The sequence below is a fragment of the Diabrotica virgifera genome, chromosome 1 (assembly GCF_917563875.1).
Source record: "Diabrotica virgifera virgifera chromosome 1, PGI_DIABVI_V3a".
NCBI classification, from domain to species: Eukaryota; Metazoa; Arthropoda; class Insecta; order Coleoptera; family Chrysomelidae; genus Diabrotica; species Diabrotica virgifera.
In genome coordinates, this window is record NC_065443.1 from 288,490,459 (window position 1) to 288,516,286 (window position 25,828).

Genomic DNA, 25,828 nt, shown 5'->3' on the forward strand with positions numbered 1-25,828 from the left:
ACTAATTATCCTATTCCCAACGAAGACAAAAATCCAAAGATACAAAAATTATAATAAATATATTTACTAAAAACACCATTATATTTTTTTACACTTTATTTGCATTGATACGTAACTCTGACTTCATACTGTCGGTATGCAGGGACTTCATACTGTCGGTCGCCTTTATAAAAATTGACTCTCAACTCTCAACATTTTTCCCAATTGCGCCTAAAGAAGTACATATAACTTCAAAAATCTCATGAGATATTCTCATTGTGGAATCACACCTTAAGATGATCAATTTACCCGGTATCTACATATTAGACATATTCATTTTCATTTCTAAAGTGACGTGTGACGTTTTGTTTGACATTGACAAGACAACCTGTTTGCTGTTTTGCTGTTGATCTTCAGAATATTTTGAAAAAATTGTTTATATTTTTATACTAAAAAAAGACAACTTATTGTGTATTATTCAATATTTCCGTTTTAAATTTAAAAAATCAAAATATATCACATCCGCTGAGACCTTGACTTTGTAACCAGTAACCCAGCAGGTAGCAGATCCCCTTCACCAAAAATTTCCAGTCCCCTTCAAGTATTTACATCATCAAACCTTGTAAAGATAATTAAGTCCGATAACCTCTACTTGTACTTTCAAATTGATTACAAAATCACCTTATCATCGTGCCGGTTATTTCGTTCTCGTTCTGTGGTTAAGTACTAGGTGGTGGTACGATCTGCGCTACCGTGACCATCCAGATTTTGATTTTTTTGACCTTTTCCTGACGACATTTCATTTCCTCATGTCAGAAGTAGGTTTACACGCCGGGGTGATAACAGAGCCGCACTCCAAGAAGGCCAAAAAGATGTCCAACACCCTCGAACAACTTAAAGCCCTGACTACAGTGGTTGCAGACACCGGGGACTTTGAGGGTAAGTAATCAATTAATCATTAATTATTGGGTTTATTAGTTGGTTATCCCTAGATCAGGAACGTCATTTTGACTTTTACATGCCTTAGGCTGGATTGTTATCAATCTTTTGATATTGTGTCTATTATTAGAATTAACTGGTTGCTATGCTGTGGTTTAATAAAGCTAGGTTTACAGGTTTCACTATAATGCAATGTCATTTATTCATTTAAATTTGATGGAACTGGAAAAATATTCAAAAACTTATTTTTAAGATAACTTGGGAATGGAATTTAGCTTATCATTAGATTTATATGTAAAGTGTATAGTAGATAAAATGTATTGAAAGAGATGGATTACACATTTTAAAGCGTCGTAGAGGGAAGACAGGTGATAGGAGCCCTGAATGCTGTGAAGCATCTGAAGGGACATGTATGAACCACATCGATTTGTCCCATAGGCCAGCATCTCACCCGTGAGCCATGATCGCACTGCGCATAATGGCAATTTAACTATCTATGGCAGAGGTTCCCAACAAGTGTGCGACTACACACTGATGTGTCCTGACGTCCCTGTAGGTGTGCCGCGAAATTTTACCGTCTTTTACTAGTATTTACTTTTTTAATTCGCCGTGATAATAACTTGTACCTACTATTTTTCATTGAATAAAACTTCTGTTCTGCGCTTGTCTGCTGTTTCAATAGTTCAACATATTACCGCTTTTGGCGATAGCGTTTGAATACATTCATCTCGAGATGAGCGTCATTGGAAAAACATAGGTGGTCACCAGCAATTAAACATCGGAACTGTACCATTGATGGCAATACAACATCGAGCCTAAACATCAATGTTTTCTAACACCTTTGTTGACCTTGACCTCGATACAACAGACAACAGAATTAAAATTATGTCAAAATATTATTATTGCAATGTAGAACCAAATCTGTCAGACTTTTTTTTTACAAGTCTTGTAAGCTGAATAGCAATCTCAAAAAGTATTTACCCTCCCTCAATATGTCATCAATGGACTGGGTGTGAAATCCATACATCGAGTCGGCTTATGACACAGCCTTGTTCACTACTAATGAAGAGGGTGAACTGATAGATATGAAAAACAACCGTGGACTTACACTTAAGTACAGTAAATGTAGTTAATGTTATGTAGTTAATGTAGATTTTGCATCATTTTGGATTCTCCTCTTCAATGAATATCCACTGGTCACAAAGAAAGCTATGAATGCAATAATACCGTTTTCAACTTCTTATATCTGTGAATCTGCTTTCTCGTCGATGAATGCCATCAAGAACAAAAATCGTTCACAGCTAAAATCTTTAGAGGACGGCTTGAGGGTGTGCTTGTCTACAATACGTCCTAGAAAGGATTTAAGAATGAAAGGTCACCAAGCACAGATATCGCATTAGATATGGTGTCACTATTTTTAATTAGATGGACTTAAAATATATGTTTATAAGTGCTTTAAAATTTTGTTTTCTTAATTTTCCTAGCAGAGCATTAACTAAATGAATTATGTTTTAAATTATATTTTTAAAGAAAGTAACATAGTAAAAAAATCACATAACAATACATTATGATTATGCTCATTATAGAGATTATTTACCCAAGTGTGCCGTGGCTAAACGAGTTTTTAAGTTAGTGTGCCTCAAACTAAAAAAGGTTGAGAACCGCTGATCTATGGTCTATGAGGATGAAACTAAAATATCCCCTTGGTAGTGAATGTGTTAAAATCAGTATTAATCTATGGAGCCGAAGTCTGTTAATTAACCAAGAAGTACAACGCTCAATTACTAGCCATTGAGATGGATTCCTGAAGGAGGTCCCCAAGAAGATCTAGCCACATGAGACAACAAATGGGAATAGTAATGTAGTACAATATGTAGTATGGTATGGGCGCATAAGACGAATAGAGTAAAGAAGAATCCACAATAACATGTTACACACAGAAAAACGAAAATAAGGAAGACCATCAACCACATGGATGAAGGACATCTCCAAGGTGATGTCTGAAAGAAATTTAAAAAATGAAGACTGCCAACTGCCACAATAGAAAGGAGTGACAATTAGGAACAGAAAAAGATATAAAATTATAAATTGTAACGTTATGAATTGGCTAGTACAGCTTTTTAAAAATGAGGTCGCTCTTCTGTAGCCATAACTTTAACTTCAACTGCAGAAACCAATGATTCTTCTTCTTAGGGTGCCTGCCCTTTCCGAACGTTGGTGATCATTCTGGCTATGAATATTTTGTTGGTTTCTATACAGAATAGTTGTGTTGAGGTCTTTCTATACCATGCTCTCAGGTTAGCAAGCCAGGATAATCTTCTTCGTCCTGGGGCCCCTTTACCTTCAATTTTACCTTGCAAAATGCATTGGAGTAACTCGTATCTGCCTTGATTTCTCATTATTTTTTTATTTATTTATTAACGGGATAAACCCAATACATACAAAATACAATAAAGCAGAGCTTTGTCATAATAATGAAAATATAAAATTTAGATACATGTAAAACTACAACTATAAAACACAAACATAAAAAATAAAAAAGAATATAAATTATTTGTAAATGATGAAAACAACTGAGTTAACTATAACAGTTAAATCTATTTAATTTTTTAAATTCAAAATTCAAGACGCCCGAGTTCTTGTTTAATAGAGGAAACTGAAGAACCAAACAGATCTATTACATGACTAAGCTGCAGTACTTATATGTCTATATATAAGTACTGCAGCTTACAGCCCTTCACGATGTTGACCAAATCTGCGGTTGTGTTCATCCTCCGTAGTACTTCTTCATTGGTGACTTTGTCTGTCCATGGTATCTTCAGGATCCTTCTGTACAACCATAGCTCAAAAGCCTGAAGTTTCAATAGAGTTTCCGCCTTCAATGTCCATGTTTCTACTCTCTATAGAAGCACTGAGTACACCTAACATTTAAGGAGCTGTATTTTTGTTTCTAGGGTGAGGTCATGGCTCTTTAACACAGATCTCATAGTCAAGAATGCACTTTTTGTCTTTCCGATGCGACATGTAATAGCTTGGGTATTGTCCCACGACTCATTGATTATAGTTTCCCATTCCAAGTAGTTGTAGTGTGAGACACTTTCAATTCTCATTTGGTTTACATACTAATTTGCTCCAGTTATGTTTTCCTTGCTGAAAATAAATATTACATAAATGATAAAATTACATAAATGATTAAATATTACATATTGTCAGTTGTCTTATGTAGTGTCGAAGCATGAACCTTAACAGTATCTACTATTAACCACTTTTGAGATGTGGTTAAATAGATGAAAATGTAGAAGGTTAAACAGACAAATGAAGCAGTTCTCAACAGAGTAGAAGCTACTTGTCAGCTGATTTTATGGGTCACATCCAAGAAAATAGCATATCTCACTCATATAATGTGGGGAAAACAGTATAATATTTGTCAATTAATTATGATGGTGATTCTACATCTCATAATACAGAGCAATATCGTCGAAAGAAGCCCATGAAGAACAAGAAGATCCTGGCTCCAAAATCTCAGGGAGTGGTATCAAGAGACCACTGCTTATCTGTTTAGAGCTGCCATAAACAAAGTGATTATTACCAATATGATCTCAAACGTTTGATAATGGACAGGGTACAGAAAAAAGAAGAATAATTATGATGGGTGAAATCAAAGGATGAGGTGGAATTGGTAGAAAACAAGCTTCTTGGTTGAAGAATGTCCGAGAATGGACTGGGATATGGAAGAGTCGAATAATTGTTCAGAATAGCAGAAGCCAGAGAGAATCTTGCCATGTTAATCTCCAATACCAAGAGTACTTGATAAGTCACATTAAGAAGAATGAGATCTACTAGTGCCTAGTATTCGCGGTGTGCAAGTACTTGGAAAGGGAAACGAGAAACGACCGTGCGCGAGTCGCGGAGAAATATTGCAACTATCTCAAATAATTCATATTGTCAATTGAAATTGTCAAATTGACGTATATTTCATACCTTCTGTCACTGACGCAGAAAAATTATATATTACTCCACAATATTGATATGATATGCAATTATTATATAAAGGTAAATTTAATTAATTGTATTTTGCTTGCAGTACTGCATTTTAATAACTGATTTTATTTACTACATACAATTGTTTACGTTTGCTAAACATAACCTGCATTTTATTTTTTCTTCTTATTATTTTTTTGGACTATGGTCTTGACAATTATCCAGCAACCAGGACTAATATAATTGGCCAATATAATTAAAAGTGCGAATAAAAGTACAGAGCGTAGAAATAGAGGTCGCTTTGCCGAACTTGCACGGTCCCAATACCTAATATCATACTATTCCTAATTCTTATTAAGCTTCTATAAAACTTTATTTCTTTACAATTGTTTACCCTAGCTTGGATTCAATATTTTAAAAGATCTGTGGCTTCTAGACAGAAATGTTTTTTGCTGTTAATAACCTTCCTATAATTAATGATTAAGAATCTTTGTTGTTTATTTGTTTTTTTATTATTCTCTTATCTTGTTTTTTTTTATCTCTGAGAAATGTTTTTTGGATTGGAATTTAAATGTATAAATTAGGTTGGGATCAAATTCTTGACATGCTTTCCCATTATTTGAACAATTTTTGTTGTACAAAAGTTGTTGTTGAACTAAAGTTGATTTATTCACATTACTATTTCATCTCTAATTCTTTCATCTAATTAATGTTCAAAATTGGTTTGTTGTTCATGTATATCCCCATGTGGCTTTAATTCTTTTTTACACTGTGTTTGCCTTCATACTATTAGTACTTTAGCACCATAGATAAGTAATATAGTATTACCGGATGCTTTATATTATGCTTTATATTATATGCTTTAGCACTGTTTGCATGTTTTTCATATGCGATTCCTTGCAACTATAATCTATTACATAAATGATATATCAACTTACTTAATATAAAAATTATTGTACTGTTGTTTAAACACTTTAATATTTTTAGAATTCTGTTATCTTTAATTGGTTCATTTATACAAATTATATAATAATAAAATGAGTGCTTATCTTTGGCTTAACCTCATGGTGATATATTTTGACTAAATTTAGAAATTCCACAAAGTTTGTTCACACACAATTGGCCGGTTTCAATGCCAAATAAAGGACTTCTTAAACTTCTATTTCCTTTAAGAGATTGTAAAGTTTTATTTGAAACTAAAGGAAAAACCAGAGGTTTTTTAATATTGAACTTATTATTTTAATGATTATTTTCAAACTACTATAGTTTGTTTTTTAACCAAGAGTAGTGATTCAAATTTACCGCGCCGTAATGCTTGTTTCTAATTGGTCCAAATGCAGGCAAGTTTACTGCACTGTTATTAAATTTTGACACTAATGACATTTATGAAATTTTGGCACTTCTGTCATTTTATAGGTTAATTAAGTCTATCGGCGATTTTTTGTGTTTTCTGCATTATTCCTTTAATTTTTAGATTTTTAGTCTACTTTTATATAAAAACAGTTCTTTTTAGAACTCTTTAGCGATGTGTTAGTATAATATAATATGTATGGATTATCATCGAAAGCTGATATGATCAACGAAAAAAAGAAGATGAATTTGGTGACTTTTCTAGTAACTTTCTTGGGTGTGAATCTGTCTTTTTAGTTTACTCCTCTTGGTTAAAAAATCAACTATAATAATCAAGAAGTGTAGGCTGATATTATGTCTTAAAGTAGTTCATTGTTTTCGGAGTTTTTATAATTAGGTCATGTCTCTGGAGTTGTTTTTTCCACAACTGAGGCTGACATAATCAAATTCAATACAGCATTAGATGTAACCTATAATAGTCCAGGTCCCGAAGCTTTTCACCTCGCAATTTTTACAGAATGGATCGATTTGCTTGAAAATTTGAGAATAAGTAGTGGATAGACCAAGGATCAAAATCTATATGATGCCGAAAGGCGCTTTTACCATGGGGGTGGTTGCCACCCCATCTCGAGGGTGGAAATTTTTTTATTATATTTTGACCGTAAAAGTTGATAAAAATATTCATTCTAAGCAAAAAATGTTCTATACATTTTTTTGGGAAAATTAATAGTTTTCGATTTATTCGCTATCGAAAGTGTTAGTTTTATATCGAAAAAATCAATGTTTTTCGATAATACTCATTTACGATTTACTCAATTTTTGCCGTAGAAAAAATTTTTTCAAACCAAGTTCTTGGGAATTAAATAACCTACAATTTCATATTTAAACATTTTTTCGTATCTCTGATGCTAATCTTTCTATTCTGAAGAAAATGGCATTTTTTACCAAACTACAAAAATTCGTTATTCGCTCTTAACTCCGTGTTTTTAAAAACTAATCATTCTAAGATAGTCGAACTTCTAGCATCTATTAATAATACATAAACAAAGAAGAATGAATAAGGCCAATGACTAAAAACATCGCTAACTAACATTATTATGCTTCCAATTGGATTTCTCCTTTTTTTGTCAAAAAAATATATTGATTTTGTAACCGTAACTTTTTTATTTTTTATCCTAGAAAGTTTGGTAAAAAATAATTTTGTAGGTTTTTACAAGATCTATAAGCCTATTAATATTAAATATTTTTAAAATCCTCAGTCGCAAAAAGAGGTGACTTTGAAAGGGTTTAATTTTCAATAGCTCACACAATTTTCGACGTAAAAAAATTTTTTGCAAACCAGGTTCTTGGGACTTAAATAGGTTACAATTTCAGATTTAAACATTTTTTCGTATCTCTGATACTAATCTTTCTGTTCTGAAGAAAAGGTCATTTTTCCAAACTACAAAAATTCGTTATTCGCTTTTAACTCCGTTTTTTTTTTAAACTAATCATTCTAAGCCGGTCAAACTTCTAGAACCTATTAATAAAGTCATAAGTAAAGAAGACCAAATAATGCCAATCACCAATTTTAATTAGGGTGGTGATTAGGAGGTTGCTTTCGATCACTTTTTCCCTAAAAAAATAGGGACTGACATTCTTTTCATTATGTCACTTATTTTTTGAGCTAGAGACTTTTTTTATTTCTAGAGCTAGATATTTTTAAATACTTTAAATTATTTTGAACAAGTTATCCTCGAAAAATGCATAGTTTTCCCGTCTTTTGACTTTGAAACTGCAATATTTAGCATTTGACGAAGAAGAGCTAACATATAATAAAGTGTAGCTCGATTACTATTGGTCTTAAAGAAAATTTAAAAAAACGGTTTTGTTTATTTTTTTAAAAGGTATGTTTTTGTTAAGTGAAGTTGTTTTGATAAAACGAAAGCTTTTGGAGTTATTAGCAGAAAACTTATTAAAAACATTGATTTTTTCGATATAAAACTAACAGTTTCGATAGCGAATAAATTGAAAACTATTAATTTGATCAAAAAAATGTATAGAACGTTTTTTTGCTTAGAATGAATGTTTTTACCAACATTTGCAGTCAAAATATAATAAAATTTTCACCCCCAAGATGGGGTGGCAACCAACCCCATGGTAAAAGCGCCTTTCTGCATCATATAGATTTTGATCCTTCGACTATCCACTACTTATTCTCAAATTTTCAAGCAAATCGATCCATTCTGTAAAAATTGCGAGGTTTTGTCCTATTTTAAGCTTCATTACTTGGACTATAACTCACTGATGATCTTTCTCGAATATCCTTGCTATTCATAGACTTCCTGTGACTTAGAGGAGTTGTTGCATTTCCTATCTTTGGGATCCCCATTCAGTATTATATCCTAAAGATTCAATCTCTTCTTGAATTTCTATAGTCCCCCTGTACATGCAAGGATGGTAGAATTATGTTCTATGAAACTGCTTGTCTTGTGTGATAATGTGTTTTGCAACAGATGATGTTTTACATTGAACAAAGTGACAGTTTTTTTACAGAGACAGCATTTGTAACAGGGTTCTTAAACACTGCGTTTTATTAATAGATCTCTTAAAAGATTTTTCCTAACCCTTTTTGTCTGAAAAAGCTGATGGAAAAATCTCTAACATACGGGAGCTAACTAATCTGGTTTTGTAGACCTAAGGAAGTCACACAGTGACCTTCACCCTAAGACATACTTAATACCACTGCACATCATATTTTACCAAATTGTTAAATTTCTTGGTGTAAATCAGGGGCTCACTTGGGTACAGCACATACTGAAACTTTTTCTAAAACTGTCCAGCCTTAATTCTTGATTATTAATCAGTTCATTCTTATTTTAGCTATGAAAGCCTTCAAGCCTACCGATGCAACCACCAACCCTTCCCTCATATTGGCTGCAGCGGCTCTACCACAATACAAACCCATCATCGACAAAGCTATCCAATACGGCAACAAACTCGGCGGAGACATGAGCCAGAAATTGGACAACACCATGGATATGCTATGTGTCTTGTTTGGTGTGGAAATTTTGAAAATTGTTCCAGGACGAGTTTCCACTGAAGTCGATGCAAGGTATGAAATAATTGATACTTACAATTGGTTAGTAATCAATGGATTCCTAACCTCCAACATTCGAAAAGTGATCTATTACTTGTTTACTTTCCCAGCTAGCTAGGAATATGTAGTTTATTTATGTACAAAGCACCAAGATAAACTATTAACAGAGACTGAAATAAGTTCACTCTAGAAGTAGTAGATAATATTTTACTGCCAACTAATACCTAATGACCTAATAATTTCGTGTGAAATAGAAATATCTATATGCATCTTATTCTAATGTGACACATAAATGACACCTACATTTGCAGGTAAGGAAACTGACATAATATTATACTAGCCAGAAAAGTACTTCCTTGTCTAGAAGAGCAAGCGGAAATAGTTATTTTCCTATCAAGCGTGGAAAGTCATACTTTTCCGCACGCGATTGCAGTTTCTCCGCTTCGCGTCGTTCGGCAAGCAGTCGAGTGCGGAAAAGAGACTTTCCGCAAATGTTAGGAACAATATTTTTTCTATGAGCGTTTAAAAAATGACCAAATCTTAATCAATTAATTGAATTAATTAAATATGAAAATACACAAATTAATTCTTTGACAAGGTTGTCAAAACCAAACTTTAAATATAATTGGTTAGCATGACGACGATTTTGGTTTCCATGACGACGATTCAAAACCACTGTTATTGTCTACTGATTATTGTCTACTGATTAGACTTTCGAATATTATGTCAAAATAATTTTATTTCATCGAATTGTCAGTAGTAATTGCACAAGAGCTCTAAAATTCTATATTAATTTTAGAGATCGAGTGCAATTTGTTGCGATGATTTCATGAATAAAACTGTTCAAAACCAAAATTTTATTGTAATTTATTTATGTAAGTACAAAATTAGTAGAATTAAACACACAGTTGTTATAAATATTTCACGGTTGAAAGTCATCACTTTTATAATTTTTAAAACATTAATTGTCATTAATGTCACTGAATGTATTTTTTCGTAGCAACGAAGGGCATCTGACGTAATATACCTGACGACGGGAAATTATCAAAAATTATCAATTTAATTTAGATTTCTGTAGCTTTTTATTGGTCGGAATCTCCTATGAATGAAATAATCGCGTTAATTTCATTAAAACATGAACATAATAAGATACATTTGAAATAAATTAGCAAGTAATATCTAAATATTAGTTTATTGCATGTATTATAATTATTTTAAGGCCATATTAAAATATCTAAATTCAGTGCGGAAAAGTAAAACTTTCCAAACTAAAACGCGTGCAGAAAAGTAGACTTATTTAAAAAGTAATAAACTGTTTCCCTATTGTTCTGAAAATTAGAATACATATATTACTAACTGATTGTGATTTTATTAACAATCTATCATTAATAAGAAAGTTTCAAATGATATTCATATTGATTTATATGATAAGTGAAGATGGTAGTGGTATGAAAGATAGAAATGAAAATAGAACGGGGAAAACAAGCCACAAAAGCACTGCATGGAGTGATATGAAACAACACTATAATCAAAGAAAACAAAAAAACAAAGGATAATTCAGAGCACAGTACTGAATATTACATTATATGTAGCAGAAGAATGGGCAATGACTACAACAATACAAAATAAAATAAGAACAGTTCAACTGGACTTTATAAGAAGATGTTTGCAAATCACCAGAAGGTAGAATAAGAACAGACCAACAAATATGGGACAAAATGGAAGTACCTAGAATGCTCAATTATAAAAAAAAGTGGAAAGCAAAGCCCTACAGTGGTACGGACATGTACAAAGAATGCCAGAGTACAGGTGGACGAAAAGAATATTGGACTGGGGCCTGCCGGGAAGAAGACGGAGAGAAAGACCTACTACAAGATTGTAGTACATAAAAAATGTACATAAAAAATACTATGATAGATAGAGACCTCACAGAAGGTGACGTGAGAACAGATTGCTACGAGGGATGAAAACGGCGAACTCGCAAAGGGAAAAAGCCGAAGAAAAAATAAATTATTTTTATATCTAAGTATACATATAAATGACAAGAGACACTTACGCTCGAAACACACACTAAGAATTTTGACAGTGCGATGGTTGAAATTTACATAGTGGCTCGAGCAATCATATGGAATGTTTCTCCCTTCACCGAACGTTTCAAGCGGTGAAGGGAGAAAGATTCCATATGATTGCTCGAGCCACTATGTAGATTTCAACCATCACGCGGTCAAAATTCTTAGTGTGTGAAACAAGCGTTTTAGTTAAGGGGCTACCCTAGTGTAAAAGTACGAAATAAAATCTACTTTTTTGGGAATTTCTAAAATAAAAAGTACTGTACCAGTTGTTTTGAAAATTTGCATGGGCATTTACTATAAAAAGAAGTACATGTAAAACAATTTTCATAAAAAAAACAGCTTCACTGCTACAGTGATTGGGACTAATAGAGATCCTGAAATATAAAAGTTCAAAGTGATTACGGAAATATAAGTTATTTTCTATACCATCAACTGGGGGTTTTTGATTAGATAAAAAATGTCAATTTGGCGGTTTTTGAAACTGAGAATTTTTAGCTAATTTAAAAAAAAATTCAACACTTCATTTTTTCAAATTTTAATATTTTTAAAAATCCTAGTTGATGGTATAAAAAATAACTTATATTTCAATAATCATTTTCAAATTTTATATTTCAGGATCTTTATTAATCCCAATCACTGCCGCAGTGGAGCTATGTTTTTGTTTTCACAGTGCCAGCAGATGGCACATAAATAGATTAATTTTCAATATTTTTGTATGATTTTTTTTACATGTACATGTAAACAGGGTTAACAAAAAGCTCAAGGTCACTTTTACCGCATAAATGAACATCTGTTATCGCTTCTCCTCACGGTTGCAGACAAATTGGTTTTACTGTACTTCCTTTTATAGTAAATGCTTATGCAAACTTGCAAAACAACTGGTACACTACTTTTATTTTAGAAATTCCCAAAAAAGTATACGAATTACATACTTTTACACTAGGATAGCCCCTTAAAGAAAGTGGCATATACCAGCTACAGATAAAGTACAGTGGCTTCCCAACTGCTTTGCATGTTAGGAATCCATAGGTTACCAACCCATTGCCAATAAAATAGTATACATACATACCTTGGAAACAGGGTTATTTGTTCCATATTTGCTTCGGACCTAATTGATTAATAATAGCTTTTTATAAATACTTTGAAGAAATACATTGACTACTTAACTTTAATATATATTTTTTCTCCTCCAGACTGTCCTTCAACAAGGAAGCCAGTGTTGCCAAAGCCCGCAAAATCATTAACCTGTATGAAGAACAAGGTATTTCCAAAGACAGAATCCTGATCAAGTTGGCATCAACATGGGAAGGAATCCAAGCTGCAAGGTACTGCAATATATTTGGAATATGACATTTCCTGCGAAGTATTAATATCTATAAACGTTCTTTTCTTTTTTAATTTTCAGAGAGCTCGAAAAGAAACACGGCATTCACTGCAATCTGACATTACTCTTCAACTTTGCCCAAGCTGTAGCTTGTGCTGAAGCTGGTGTCACTCTCATCTCACCTTTTGTCGGCCGTATTCTTGACTGGTATGTCGCAAACACAGATAAGAAGAGCTATACTGGCGATGAGGACCCTGGCGTCGTCTCAGTCACTAAGATCTACAACTACTACAAGAAATTCGGGTATAAGACTGTTGTTATGGGAGCCTCATTCCGTAATGTAGGTGAGTATTGGTACCATAAAGAGAGTTGCAGTATGCAGAGAGTTGGTACATTCCTAGTTGTTGCAGTTTATACAGTGCTCCTGGAATCCCAAGATTTCGACTCATCCTGAAGCGTTTTAAGCCCCACACGTTGGGCGCAAGTTGATGCGTTTTACAGGTCTGCTCAAATGGGAACAGGGATAGAATCAACTATAAAAATACTTTAAGTCGAAATGGGGCTAAAGAAGAAGGAACATGCATATAAAGCTTCTTGCGAGACGGCAGCTCATTTGTTGTGCGGTGGCAGGTCGTGGAATCGTTAAGGGGGGGGTAAGAGGGTTTAAAGATGACTAACTACCATAACCAAATAAGCAAAGGATACTTACACAGACTTGATAACTTTCCTACTATTTAAAGAAATTTGGACGCCGTTTGAAAAATCCTCAAATTCACATATCGAGTACTTACTGGACATATTCTATACTTTTGGGAACCAATTGGGGGGTCATTCATCTTAGATTCCTCGTTGGGTCAAACTGGGCTATTATTTACCATCCTATGGCTTCTATGCCATTTCTTTTTCTTTACTCTAAAACTTATTTCGCTTGTATTAGACATCTGGTTAATAATTTTCCAAAAAAAGTTACAGAAATAAAAATAGGTACATTTTATAATGTTTATTTAAACCTTTAGATTTTATTTATACTTTGAGAATAAATATGTTCTCAAACAGGAAAGAATAATAAAAATAACTATAAATTTTTAACAAGACTTTATCATGGACAATAAAGATTTTACAATCTTTTCTTACTTCCAAAAATACACAAAGTTTATTATTTCACATTATTTTTACATACATAATAACTTTTTAGAGCAGTGTATCAAAACAAAGTTTGACTTATGCTGTCAAGTCAAACGTCACTGTCATTTTATCTAATTTACATAAAACTTTCCGTGAGTCCATGTTGAAAACAAACTATTAAAATATTTAAAACCTTTACCAAATTAATATCCACTTGGAATTTAATTAAAAACAAATATTATTTCATACCTTTTTTTTAAACAAAATCCATCGTCACACTTGGCACTTAACCAAAATTTTCCATCCAAGATTGGGGAAGCATTCAATTCTAACCAAACAGGAAACAGGACCAAAGTTGAGACCAAATCAGAAATCTCATCCAGGAATCAAGAATTGAATACAGGAACATGACCATAACATCATAAAAACAGCAAAAGCTTCTCAATACAATAGAATCGCACACTTTTTTACCGGCATACCAAACTGCGTCACAATAATACTGTATACTTGATTGTCACATAAATATATCCAACGTAATGCTGTGAAAATTTTGTACCAGTATTCCATAATATTTACAGGACAAATTGCAAGTCCTTCACTTCGTTTACCATAACGAAAAAAGCCATTTTCAAGCCGGTAAATGCGATGTTTATCTCTCAAACATGCCTTTAGAACTACTTGCTTTCTTCTTCATGTCTCTCGCGCGTCAAGTCGATCATTCTTTCGGCTGAAGACATTGACCAATCGTCCAAGACAACTCAACGATCTTTCAAAATTCAGGCCAATAATAACAAAAATGCTTCCCGCTCAAAAGAAAGGGAAATATACCAGAACTTTTCAAGGATTCATTCTAGAATAACGAATGTTTACACAAATAAACAGGAAATTTCCTAACGTTTTTCAATGTTGCGAAATATTGAAATATTTCCAACAGGAGCGGCTTAGGAAATTTTAATGATATATAAACTCGCACAATAAATTAGAAAAATAGATATTTTAATTAATGAATGCTATTAAGAAAACATTGTAGCAGAAATTTGTAATGCTACAATCCGCGAGAAAAAGGGGCGCGAGATATGACTCACAGTGACCCGCGATGACAAGATATCGTCAGATTTATCAAGGTACATAGATTCAGATGGATGGGACATATAGAAAGAAGAAATTCAGAAGCAGTTATCAACAAAATCACCAAATTGAGACCAGTATCACGCAGATTACGAGGAAGACCGAAAACGAGATGGGAGAACCAAATAATTGAGGACCTTAAGTAACCATTATCAAAAACAGGAACGAATGGAGAAATATTGTAGAAGATGCCAAGTCACACAACCAATAATTGTAAAACCAAAATGTTAATGCGGAGTGATTCCCCGCGAGAAATAAATCGGAAGAGCCCAAAGAGGGAGGCAATCATTCCGCTAGGAGTGTAGATGCCATGATAATATGATCATGGTATAGTGTAAGAAATATAGTTGGAAGATATAAAGCTACAAGTTCATCATCATCAGGCCATAGTCGTCCACTGCTGAACATAGGCCTCCTCGAAAAACTTCCATTCAGATCTATCTTGCTCTGCTGCAATCCAGTTGGTACAAATCCTCTTTATGTCGTCACTGTCGTCAGTCCATCTTGTGGGTTTCGTCTATCTGCTCTTGGTCTCCACTCCAAGATTTTTTTGGTCCACCTATCATCTCTCATTCTAGCGACGTGTCCTGCCCACTTCCATTTAATTTTGGCTATGTGTTTTATTATGTCTTCTACACCACTTCTTCTACGAATTTCTTCGTTTCTTACCCTATCTCTTAACCTTATGCCCAACAATGATCTTTCCATTCTACGTTGAGTCACTTGTAGTTTTCGTGCAGATGTCCTTGTTAGGGTAAGTGTCTCTGCGCCATATGTAAGAACAGGCAGGATACATTGATTAAAGGCTCTTCTTTTTAAGCTGATAGGTATATCACCTTTAAAAATATCACGTATTCTTCCATATGCTGCCCATACCAGAGTTATTCTTCTTAGCAGCTCAGCAGTCTGATTGTCTCTGCTAAGCTTTGCCAAGCAGTCCGATTGTCTCTGCTAAGTTCAGTCGCCAAAAAGCCTCGGGATAAGGGTAAAAAAATTGTTAAAAAATGAACAAAAACCTCATATTATTGAAGGAATTTAGATACAAGCAAATATTTGAACATTTTAGAAGAATCTCTTTTACTGATTATGAAAGAACCTTTCACAACAGTGCAATATTTTACAAACAGGACAATGTAGGGCCTTACCTCGAAATTTGAAATGGATGAAAGATTACCATGCTATCGGCTTCTTATATTGGTAACAATTTTTTGCTAATGCACGATAATGCAAGACCTCACGTTCATAAACTGTAACCGAATATTTACAACAGGCTTTGAATTGTGCTTTGAATGTTCAAACCGAACATTTGTGTGACATAATTAGCAGAAGACTACGACAGCGTTTGCCACCTTCTATAAAAGATGAAGCAACAGTAGCTCTCGAGATTTGGAATGATATTGACCAAGACCAAATAGCATACCTCATCTGTAATATAAAAGTACATATCTCTTTTGTTATCGAACATAGGCGAATGAATTAACAAACAAAATATTAAGAAAGCCTTAGGCTACAACTGGGTATTAATTTTAATATTTTATATATGTTAAAATATTCCACAGGGTGTTCCGAACTTTAAGGAAAAAACACAGGGATTGTTACACCCGGTTCAAAATGACACTTACCTGTCTATCAACAATATCATTACATCGATTTTCTTAAATAATAAGGCTATAACATACTAAAAAAATCACTCAAATCGAACAACAGGTTTTGGAAATTCGACACATTTAACATGTCCCATTTTTAAGGTGGGAGGTTAATTTGCCGCTGTGTGTAGTACAGACCCGACCTGTCTCTTTCAGAATGTTCTGTGGCGCTAGATAAGAAACGCTTTATAAACATACAGCCGAAACAATTTTTGAGTTGTTCAATATGGAATTCCTTTATACCCGAATTTTGCAGAGTCTTAATTGAAACCATGTCTAGTATATAGTACAGGGTGATTGATTAGTCTGAGGAAGCTCAGTAGATCTATTATAGTAAAACTTACAAAAAAAAAGTTATTGACAAAAATTGTAGGCAGCTTTAAACTCCGCATTTTAAAATTAGTTACAATATTACAGGGTGTTCCATAAGATGGTGGCAGACCAAACTTATGTTTTTTTAAATGGAACACCCTGTATTTTATTTTAAACTTGAAATCTCCTTCACTTCCGCATCACAACAATGTAAAGTTTTATTATGTTACCGGGTATTTAAAAAGTTATAACCAATATTACCTGAAAATTGTATCAAGTTTAACTCTGTATAATTAAAAAGGAGTATAGGAACATTGATCTATTGCACCATAGTTTTTTAATAATTATTGTTAAAAATTGTCAAACATATTCGTTTTCATAATATTCGTTAAATCAAATACAGGGTAAGTCAAAATGCAAGTACCTTATTTTCTTGGTAATTTTAAATAGAACACCGTGTATTTTATATCTCTATCGAAAAGTACTACTATCGTACTTCAAATTTTATGAAGTACTCCCTATACCTAAAGTTATCAGTTTTTCTAGATATTTTTATTTTTCCATCAAAGTTTTAATTTGGTGGATATTTTAACGTTTACCAATAATTATTGTGGGTTGGCCATGATTGATTTGTCATAAACTGACAGTTTGACATTATTGTTTATTAATTCAGTATTGGGGACACCGTAAATTATTAACAATTATTATTTAGTAATTCAGTAATTAATTCAATTTAAATTAGCAATAATGAATTTTACTACTGATGAAATGGTAGATATGATCTGGATTTTGGGGGAATGCAAAAAAAATTCATTTCATATCAAGAACGGTTTCCGGATAGGCGGCAACCTAGACAAGATACATTTGAAAAATTGAAAGATCGATTTAACCGCACTGGTTCAGTGAATTATGAAAAACATGAACGAATAAAAACTAGTGTGACAGGGGAAAACGAAATTAGTGTGTTGATGGCAGTTACAGAAAACCCACACACAAGTATAAGGAGTATTTCCAATGACCAAGAACTTAGTTACATTCTGTTCAAAACATTCTATCTAAAAACAAGATGCACCCTTATCACATTCAAAAGCACCAAGAATTAAATAATGATGATTTTCAGAAACGAATAGTATTTTGTGAATGGGCCTTAGAAAAAATTAATGAGCAGAGAGATTTTTTTGATTATGTCCTATTTGGTGATGAAGCTACATTCCATCAAAACGGTTCTATTAATAGGCATAACTTTCACTACTATTCAACAAGTAATCCATACCACATAGTAACACATAGTCAAACAAGATGGTCTCTAAATGTGTGGGGAGGTTTCGTCGGTAACCATGTAGTAGGACCATATTTTTTTGAAGATAACTTAAATGGTGAGATATATTTAGATTTTATCGTAAATCAGATACCGATATTATTAGAACAGGTTCCACTTAATATACGTGAATGTGGTTTCTACATGACGGTGCTCCTGCGCACCACAACGAATTAGTACGTGGTGAAGTTAATGATCAGTTTGGTGAAAGATGGATCGGAAGGGATGGACCGGTAAGGTGGCCCCCAAGGTCACCAGATTTCAATAAAAAGGACTCATTTTTTTTGGGGTTACGTTAAGAACGAAGTATATAAAATACCTCCAACAACAAGGGATGATATGAAAAATAGAATCCGAATTGCATTTCAAAATATTTTTTTACAAATGCTTAGTAATGTAAGCAACTCTTTCGATGACCGCTTTCAAGTATGCATAGATGTTTTGGGAGGTCATTTTGAACACCTTACTTAAGTAAGATAAGTTAAAATTACTGTTGTTTTTTTTTATTTTTCTATGTGTTGTTATTTTTTTTTATTTTCCGTCGGTTATTTTTTATAAATTTTATTTGAAATAAATTGTTTTCTTTTCTGTGTCGTTATTTCGTTACTGAATTAATAAACAATAATGTCGAAACTGTCAGTTTCTGACAAATCAATCATGGCCAACTCACAATAATTATTGGTAAACGTTAAAATATCTACCAGATTAATACTTTGATGGAAAAATAAAAACATCTAGAAAACTGATAACTTTTGGTATAGGGAGTACTTCATAAAATTTGAAGTAGGATATTATGACTTTTCGATAGTGATATAAAATACAGGGTGTAAAATACTATTTAAAATTACCAAGAAAATAATGTACTTGCATTTTGACTTACCCTGTATTTGATTTAACGAATATTATGAAAACGAATATGTTTTATAATTTTTAACAATTATTAAAAAACTATGGTTGCAATAGATCAATGTTCCTATACTCCTTTTTAATTATACAGGGAGTTAAACTTGATACGATTTTCAGGTAATATTGGTTATAACTTTTTAAATACCCGGTATAACATAATAAAACTTTACATTGTTCTGATGTGGAAGTGAAACAGATTTCAAATTTAAAATACAGGGTGTCCCATTAAAAAAAACATAAGTTTGGTCTGCTACCATCTTATGGAACGCCCTGTAAGATTGTAACTAATTTTAAAATGAGGAGTTTAAAGCTGCCTACAATTTTTGTCAATACCTTTTTTTTGTAATTTTTACTATAACAGATCTACTGAGCTTCCTCACACTAATCAATCACCCTGTATATACCATAACTTTCGATTAATTAGCGTTACACAAAAAAGCGCAAATAACGTTTACATAGTACCCACTCTTTCTTTAGCTCTTTAAAAACAAATTTTTGAAATATTTGACATTGGACCTACTGAGGTGTAAAGTGGGGCTATGAGCCCATACCTACATGATTTATAAACCCAAATTCTATAATGTGATTGTTTTGTTTTAGGTGAAATAAAGGCATTAGCTGGTTGCGATCTGCTCACCATCAGTCCCAAACTTCTCGGCGAGCTGGAAGCCAGCCACGACTCACTTCCCGTCAAGTTGAGTGTAGAATCTGCTCTAAAAACAGACCTCGAGAAGATAGAAATGGATGAGTCTACATTTAGGTGGATGTTGAACGAAGATCAAATGGCTACTGATAAACTTTCAGACGGCATTAGGAAGTTTGCTGCGGATTCCATCAAGTTGGAAGGAACGTTGAAACCATTGTTGTGTGCTGCAAAGAAATGATGGGTTGTATGAGGTTGATATATATTTTTTGTAAATTTAAATTGAGAAGTAAAGTTTTATCTATTTCGAATGGTTGTATCTTTTATCTATACTAATTTCTATAGGAAATAACAACTAGAAATGTGACTGTCCCATCACACTTTTGTATTCAAATAACTGCTAGCAATGCAAAGGCAGCTAAACCAATGTGATTGTATATCTTCTTATTATACATTTTGAGATTAATAAACGTTGGTTGCATTGTTTATTCATTGACAAATTTTATGCATTTCCCTAGATATGGACTTTTTTTACTTCGTGACCATGATTTCAGCATTTATAACCACTGTGCAACGCTAGCTGTTTCGTTGTCTAGTATGTTTGTATGTTTTGCATATTACAGTGGAACATCGATAAGTCGGACCCGATAACCCGGAAGTCCGGATAACTCGAACCGATTTTCATCAGACAAACATTTCAACAATAAAAATGTATGTAATATAATATAATATTTGAGAGATAATGTGTATTTGTGTAATTTAAACTATACGATAATAAAAATGGCTCATGGCACACGGCGGGAGAGCGATGCCAACGTTCATTTACTCGGATTATCGGAAACAACAGGCACCTGTAGTATTCCTTTATTTATTTCAAACTGTCTTAGCTTTGTTTAAAAAAGACTAAAAGACTATTTAAAAAATTCTTTTTTAAACAATGGTCTTAGTTGTCACTGTAGACACTGTAGTCTAAGTAATGAAGCTTAGAATAGAACAAAACCTCGCAATTTTTACAGAATGGCTCGATTTGCTTGAAAATTTGAGAATAAGTAGTGGATAGTCCAAGAATCAAAATATATATGATGTCGAAAAGCGCTTTTACCATGGGGGTGGTTGCCACCCCATCTCGGGGGTGGAAATTTTTTATTATATTTTGACGGCAAAAGTTCGTAAAAACATTTATTCTAAGCAAAAACGTTCTATACATTTTTTTGATAAAATCAATACTTTTCCATTTATTCGCTATCGAAAGTGTTAGTTTTATATCGAAAAAATCAATGTTTTTAATCAGTTTTCTGCTAATAACTAAAACGTTTTCGTTTTATCAAAACAACTTTGCTTAATAAAAATGTACCTTTTAAAAAAAAATAAACAATTCGGGTTAATTAAATTTTTTTTTATACCAATAGTAATCGAGCTATACTTTTTATATGTTACCTCTTCTTCGTCAAATGCTAAATATTGTAGATTCAAAGTCAAACGACGGGAAAACTATGCATTTTTCTAGGATAACCCATTGAAACTAATTTAAAGTTTTTAATAATATCTATCTCTAGAAATAAAAAAAAAGTCTCTAGCTCAAAAATTAAGTAACTTATAATGAAAAGAATGTCAGTCCCTATTTTTTCTGCAAAAAATTTATCGGAACAACCCAGATTATCACCAGACTAAATAACATTAGTCACTGGCCCTATTTTTTGGCCTTTATGTGTTATTAATAGGTTCTAGAAGTTTGACCGGCTTAAAATTATTAGTTTTTAATAAAATGGAGTTAAAAGCGAATAATTAATTTTTGTAGTTTGGTAAAAAATGCCCTTTTCTTCGGAATAGAAAGATTAGCATCAGAGATACGAAAAAATGTTTAAATATGAAATTGTAGTTTATTTAATTCCCAAGAACGTGGTTTGCAAAAATTTTTCCTACCGCAAAAATTGAGTGAGCTATTGACAATTAAAACTTATAATAACATGAAAAAACCACCTTTGCCAACCCTTTCAAAGTCATCTCTTTTTGAGACTGAGGATTTCAAAAAGATTTAATATTAATAGCCTTATAGATCTCATAAAAACCTATAAAATTCTTTATCACCAAACTTTTTAAGATAAAAAATTAAAAGGTTACGGTTAAAAAATCAATATATTTTTTTGAAAAAAAAAAAGAGAAATACAATTGGAAGCATAATAATGTAAGTTAGCGGTGTTTTTAGTCATTGGCCTTATTCATTCTTCTTTATTTATGTATTATTAATAGATTCTAAACGTTTAACTGGCTTATAATAATTAGTTTTAAAAAAACTGGAGTTAAAAGCGAATAACGAATTTTTGTAGTTTGGTAAAAAATGCCATTTTCTTCAGAATAGAAAGATTAGCAGCAGAGATACGAAAAAGTGATTCAATATGAAATTGTAGATTATTTAATTTCCAAGAACTTGGTTTGAAAAAGTTTTTTCTGCTGCACAAATTGAGTGAATTGTAAATGCGTACCTATACCGAAAAACATTGATTTCTTAGATATAAAACTAACACTTTCGATAGCGAATAAATCGAAAACTATTAATTTTATTAAAAAAATGTATAGAACATTTTTTGCTTAGAGTGAATGTTTTTATCAACTTTTGCGGTCAAAATATAATAAAAAACTTCCACCCCCGAGATGGGTGGCAACCACCCCCATGGTAAAAGCGCCTTTCGGCATCATATAGATTTTGATCGTTGGACTATCCACTACTTATACTCAAATTTTCAAGCAAATCGATCCATTCTGTAAAAATTGCGAGGTGAAAAGCTTCAGTTCCTGGACTACTGTTCTTAAATAACAAAACATCGTTCCGATTGTGACTGTATTGTGTGTAGTACAGTCTTGTATTGTTAGCTTCCGTTTGCTTAGTTTTGTGTTTGTGTGTTTTTAGTAATTTAGATGTGTAGGTACTGTGCATATATACTGTTGTGATCTTGATTATTGATATGAGATAATATTCTTATATGTCATTTAATTTAATCAATGCATTAATCATAATCTAATTAATTTACCAGATCACATATCAATATGTTTTCAATCTCAGGGCGAATTATAAAATTAATTACTTACTCTCGTGGCTTCTAAATATTTCTCAATGGTTCCTAATCGGGATAGGAAAGAAAAGAGTAAAATAATACACACATATGGGTTACAATTATAATCAAAATAGTGTTTATTTTATTTAAATGGCAATCACTACTTAATATTTGCTAGATCTTATTTTTCTTAAACATAACATTTACAAATGGGAATCTTATTTCCTTTTGGTTTCCAATTGAAAGTTTTTATTAACATTTAACTATTAGGATTTATTAGCAACAATTCTATTTAAGTTTGATGAAGCTTTTCTGATATTATTTATTATGTTCTTCAATTTATAATGTGGTATTTAATACGAAAAACCCATACATTCATGTCCAAACAAATGAGACTGACCTTTTTCTGGTGAACTGAGAATGTCTTCACACAAGACCCGTTTCCTGCTATCCTTGGCTGCGATCAAAACCTCGTCCTGGCTTTCAGTAATGTTCTCCTTTGAAAACTAGCTCGTATAGCTCTCGTTCCTGCTTCTGTCGTGATGCTGTATTCTACCTTTTTCGAAACTGCAATCAGCTACCGGGACACTCTTGGCTCAAGGAGGTTCTTTTACTCTCAACCTGGCCTACCTTTCGTTCCACGATAGATACTCCACACTCACGGAACTACACCGGCTTTCTCACTCTCCGTACACTACCGTCTACTACTGGACTTCCTTCTCGACAGCTCAAAACATTCTGATCTCTATTTTTCATTCATTCCCCTACTTTCTAAATATCCCTTCCAGATTCACAAATCAACCTTCCACCACCAACTCTCATTCGCAGTATTCCTCAAAACCAATTTTTAATCTTTCTAAATATGCTTAATGGATTTCAAAAAAAAATAGTTAATTCCCATTCTAAAATTACTTTCTACTATTTACAAAATTTAATGACCTATTATCTACTTCAACTGAGTCTTATTTAGCATAGGCTAATGATCGAACCTTCCGCGAACAACGATAATGACCTATTATGTATTTCAACTGAGTCTTATTTAGCATAGGCTAATGATTTATAATTATCAAAATTTAATTTTCATATCAAATAGAAATATAACAATACATATATTTCATGTTATTTCAATTACATCGGAGTTTATCTGTAAGTATACCGTATTTTATTAATTTGTACCATACTCTCCGGCTAACCCGGATCGGCCGCGGTCCCGATTAATCCCGAGTCATCGAGGTTGTACTGTAACTTCTGAGTACAAGTTAAAGCAATGGAGAGAGAATGCAACTTAACCGTACCCCTCTTTTAATTTTGATGTTCTCCGATAATGCGTTATCTATGTTTATATACGCTGCTTGGTTATAATATAAGTTTTCTATTTTTCTTATATCTGGCTTATCTATTTGCTTTTGTTTCAAAATGAGTTGGTCGTGTCTTACTCTATCAATCACCTTTTCATAATTTATAAAGCAGGCATATCTACATTTACGTCCCACTCCATTGCGAAATCTGAACTGTGTGTTACTTATGCTAGGATGTAATTTTTTTATAAATGCGGTTGTCTAATTTTTAAAAATAATTTCAATGTATGGCTCATTAAACTTATTGTTCTATGATCTTTACATTCTTTGGCGTTGTTTTTCTTAAGTTTTGCAATGAAAGTAGAAGTCTGCGGATCATCCGGTATTTCTCCTGTTTCATATACCTGTAAAAAGTTTAGTAAGCGCACGTGACGATGTGAAAAATTAATCCAAATTTTAAAGGCAAAAGGGTAAAGGTAAATAAAAATTGTATGGTCGAAGCGAAGATCGGTGGGATATGGGCATTTTATCAATGAATTTCGATATTTTTAAGACATTCCAGAAGCCGCTACAGATAAAATGTTTTAACAGTCCATTAATCATTCAGAATTAGTCGACGGATATTATTACAGTTAAATTAATTAAGACGATAATGATTTAATGAGTGAAATTTATAGTTTTTTCTACTTTAATGGCAAAAAAAGCAAGCTCATTATCAAAACCCAATTAAAAATTATCATATTTGAAACATTATTTGGTTGAAAAATCTCATTTGTGTTGTCAAAAAAATATATTAATTTGTCTGGACTAAATTACAGTTCTGTTTATCTTAAAAAGGATATGTTACTATCAACATTCACACATTGTTGTCAAACTGAATTTTGTTATTTTGACTGGAAATTTTCCCAGCGATCTCCGAGGGTACAATAATAAGCAGATAGCGAACCTAAATCTAAATTGAAATCAGGAGAGGTGTTAGGCAGGGATGTATTATCCATTACTATTTGATGTACATAGTGAAGCCATTTTGGAGGAAGCATAACTATCAACTAAGTGAAGGAATAATAATTAACGGAAGATCTGTTAACTACGTAAGATATGTAGAATGTAGATGACACAGTGATTATGGTAGGCTCTGCTGAAGAACTCCAATTACTACTAAACAAAACAAACAGTTTCTGTCAAGAAGATGCACTAAAAACCAATACAGAAATATGCTTTATTGTCATGAAAAATTTAACAATTTTATAGACAAAGCTTACAAGGATCATAAATAAAAACAATAACAAATACAATTTACTAAAATTATACAAATCGTCAATATAAATAAAACATAATAAAGTGAAATAAAAAAATCAGTAACAATCTATTGCAAAATAAAAAAAAATTGCAAATTGCGTAATCTACCTTAAGAAATTTAATAAGTAATTTAATATGTTATGCTGCTACATATGACACTCAAATATAGATTAAGATTGTACTTGAACATAAGAATACTGTAATTTCTTAGTTATTGGTTAAGAAACTCTGCTTGCTATTGAATAATATGGTCTTTCAGATAAATAGGCTTTTGTCATTTTACGGAACTTGGGGAAAGATGATGCAGATTTAAGTTGTAGAGGGAGATGGTTGTATAGTTTTTTTGCAGAATATAATATAGATTTCTTTACTAACT

At 32.5% G+C, this 25,828-nt stretch overlaps 1 protein-coding gene across 1 annotated transcript; it reads left to right on the forward strand.

Annotated features, from left to right (window-relative positions):
• Positions 1-363: 363 nt before the first annotated feature.
• On the forward strand, positions 364-20,113 carry LOC114333339 (transaldolase). Its single transcript, XM_028283198.2, has 5 exons — positions 364-918; positions 9,112-9,343; positions 12,594-12,725; positions 12,806-13,068; positions 19,760-20,113. The coding sequence occupies exons 1-5, from the start codon at positions 789-791 to the stop codon at positions 20,041-20,043; spliced, it is 1,041 nt and encodes a 346-aa protein (XP_028138999.1). The 5' UTR covers positions 364-788; the 3' UTR covers positions 20,044-20,113.
• The last annotated feature ends 5,715 nt before the right edge of the window (positions 20,114-25,828 follow it).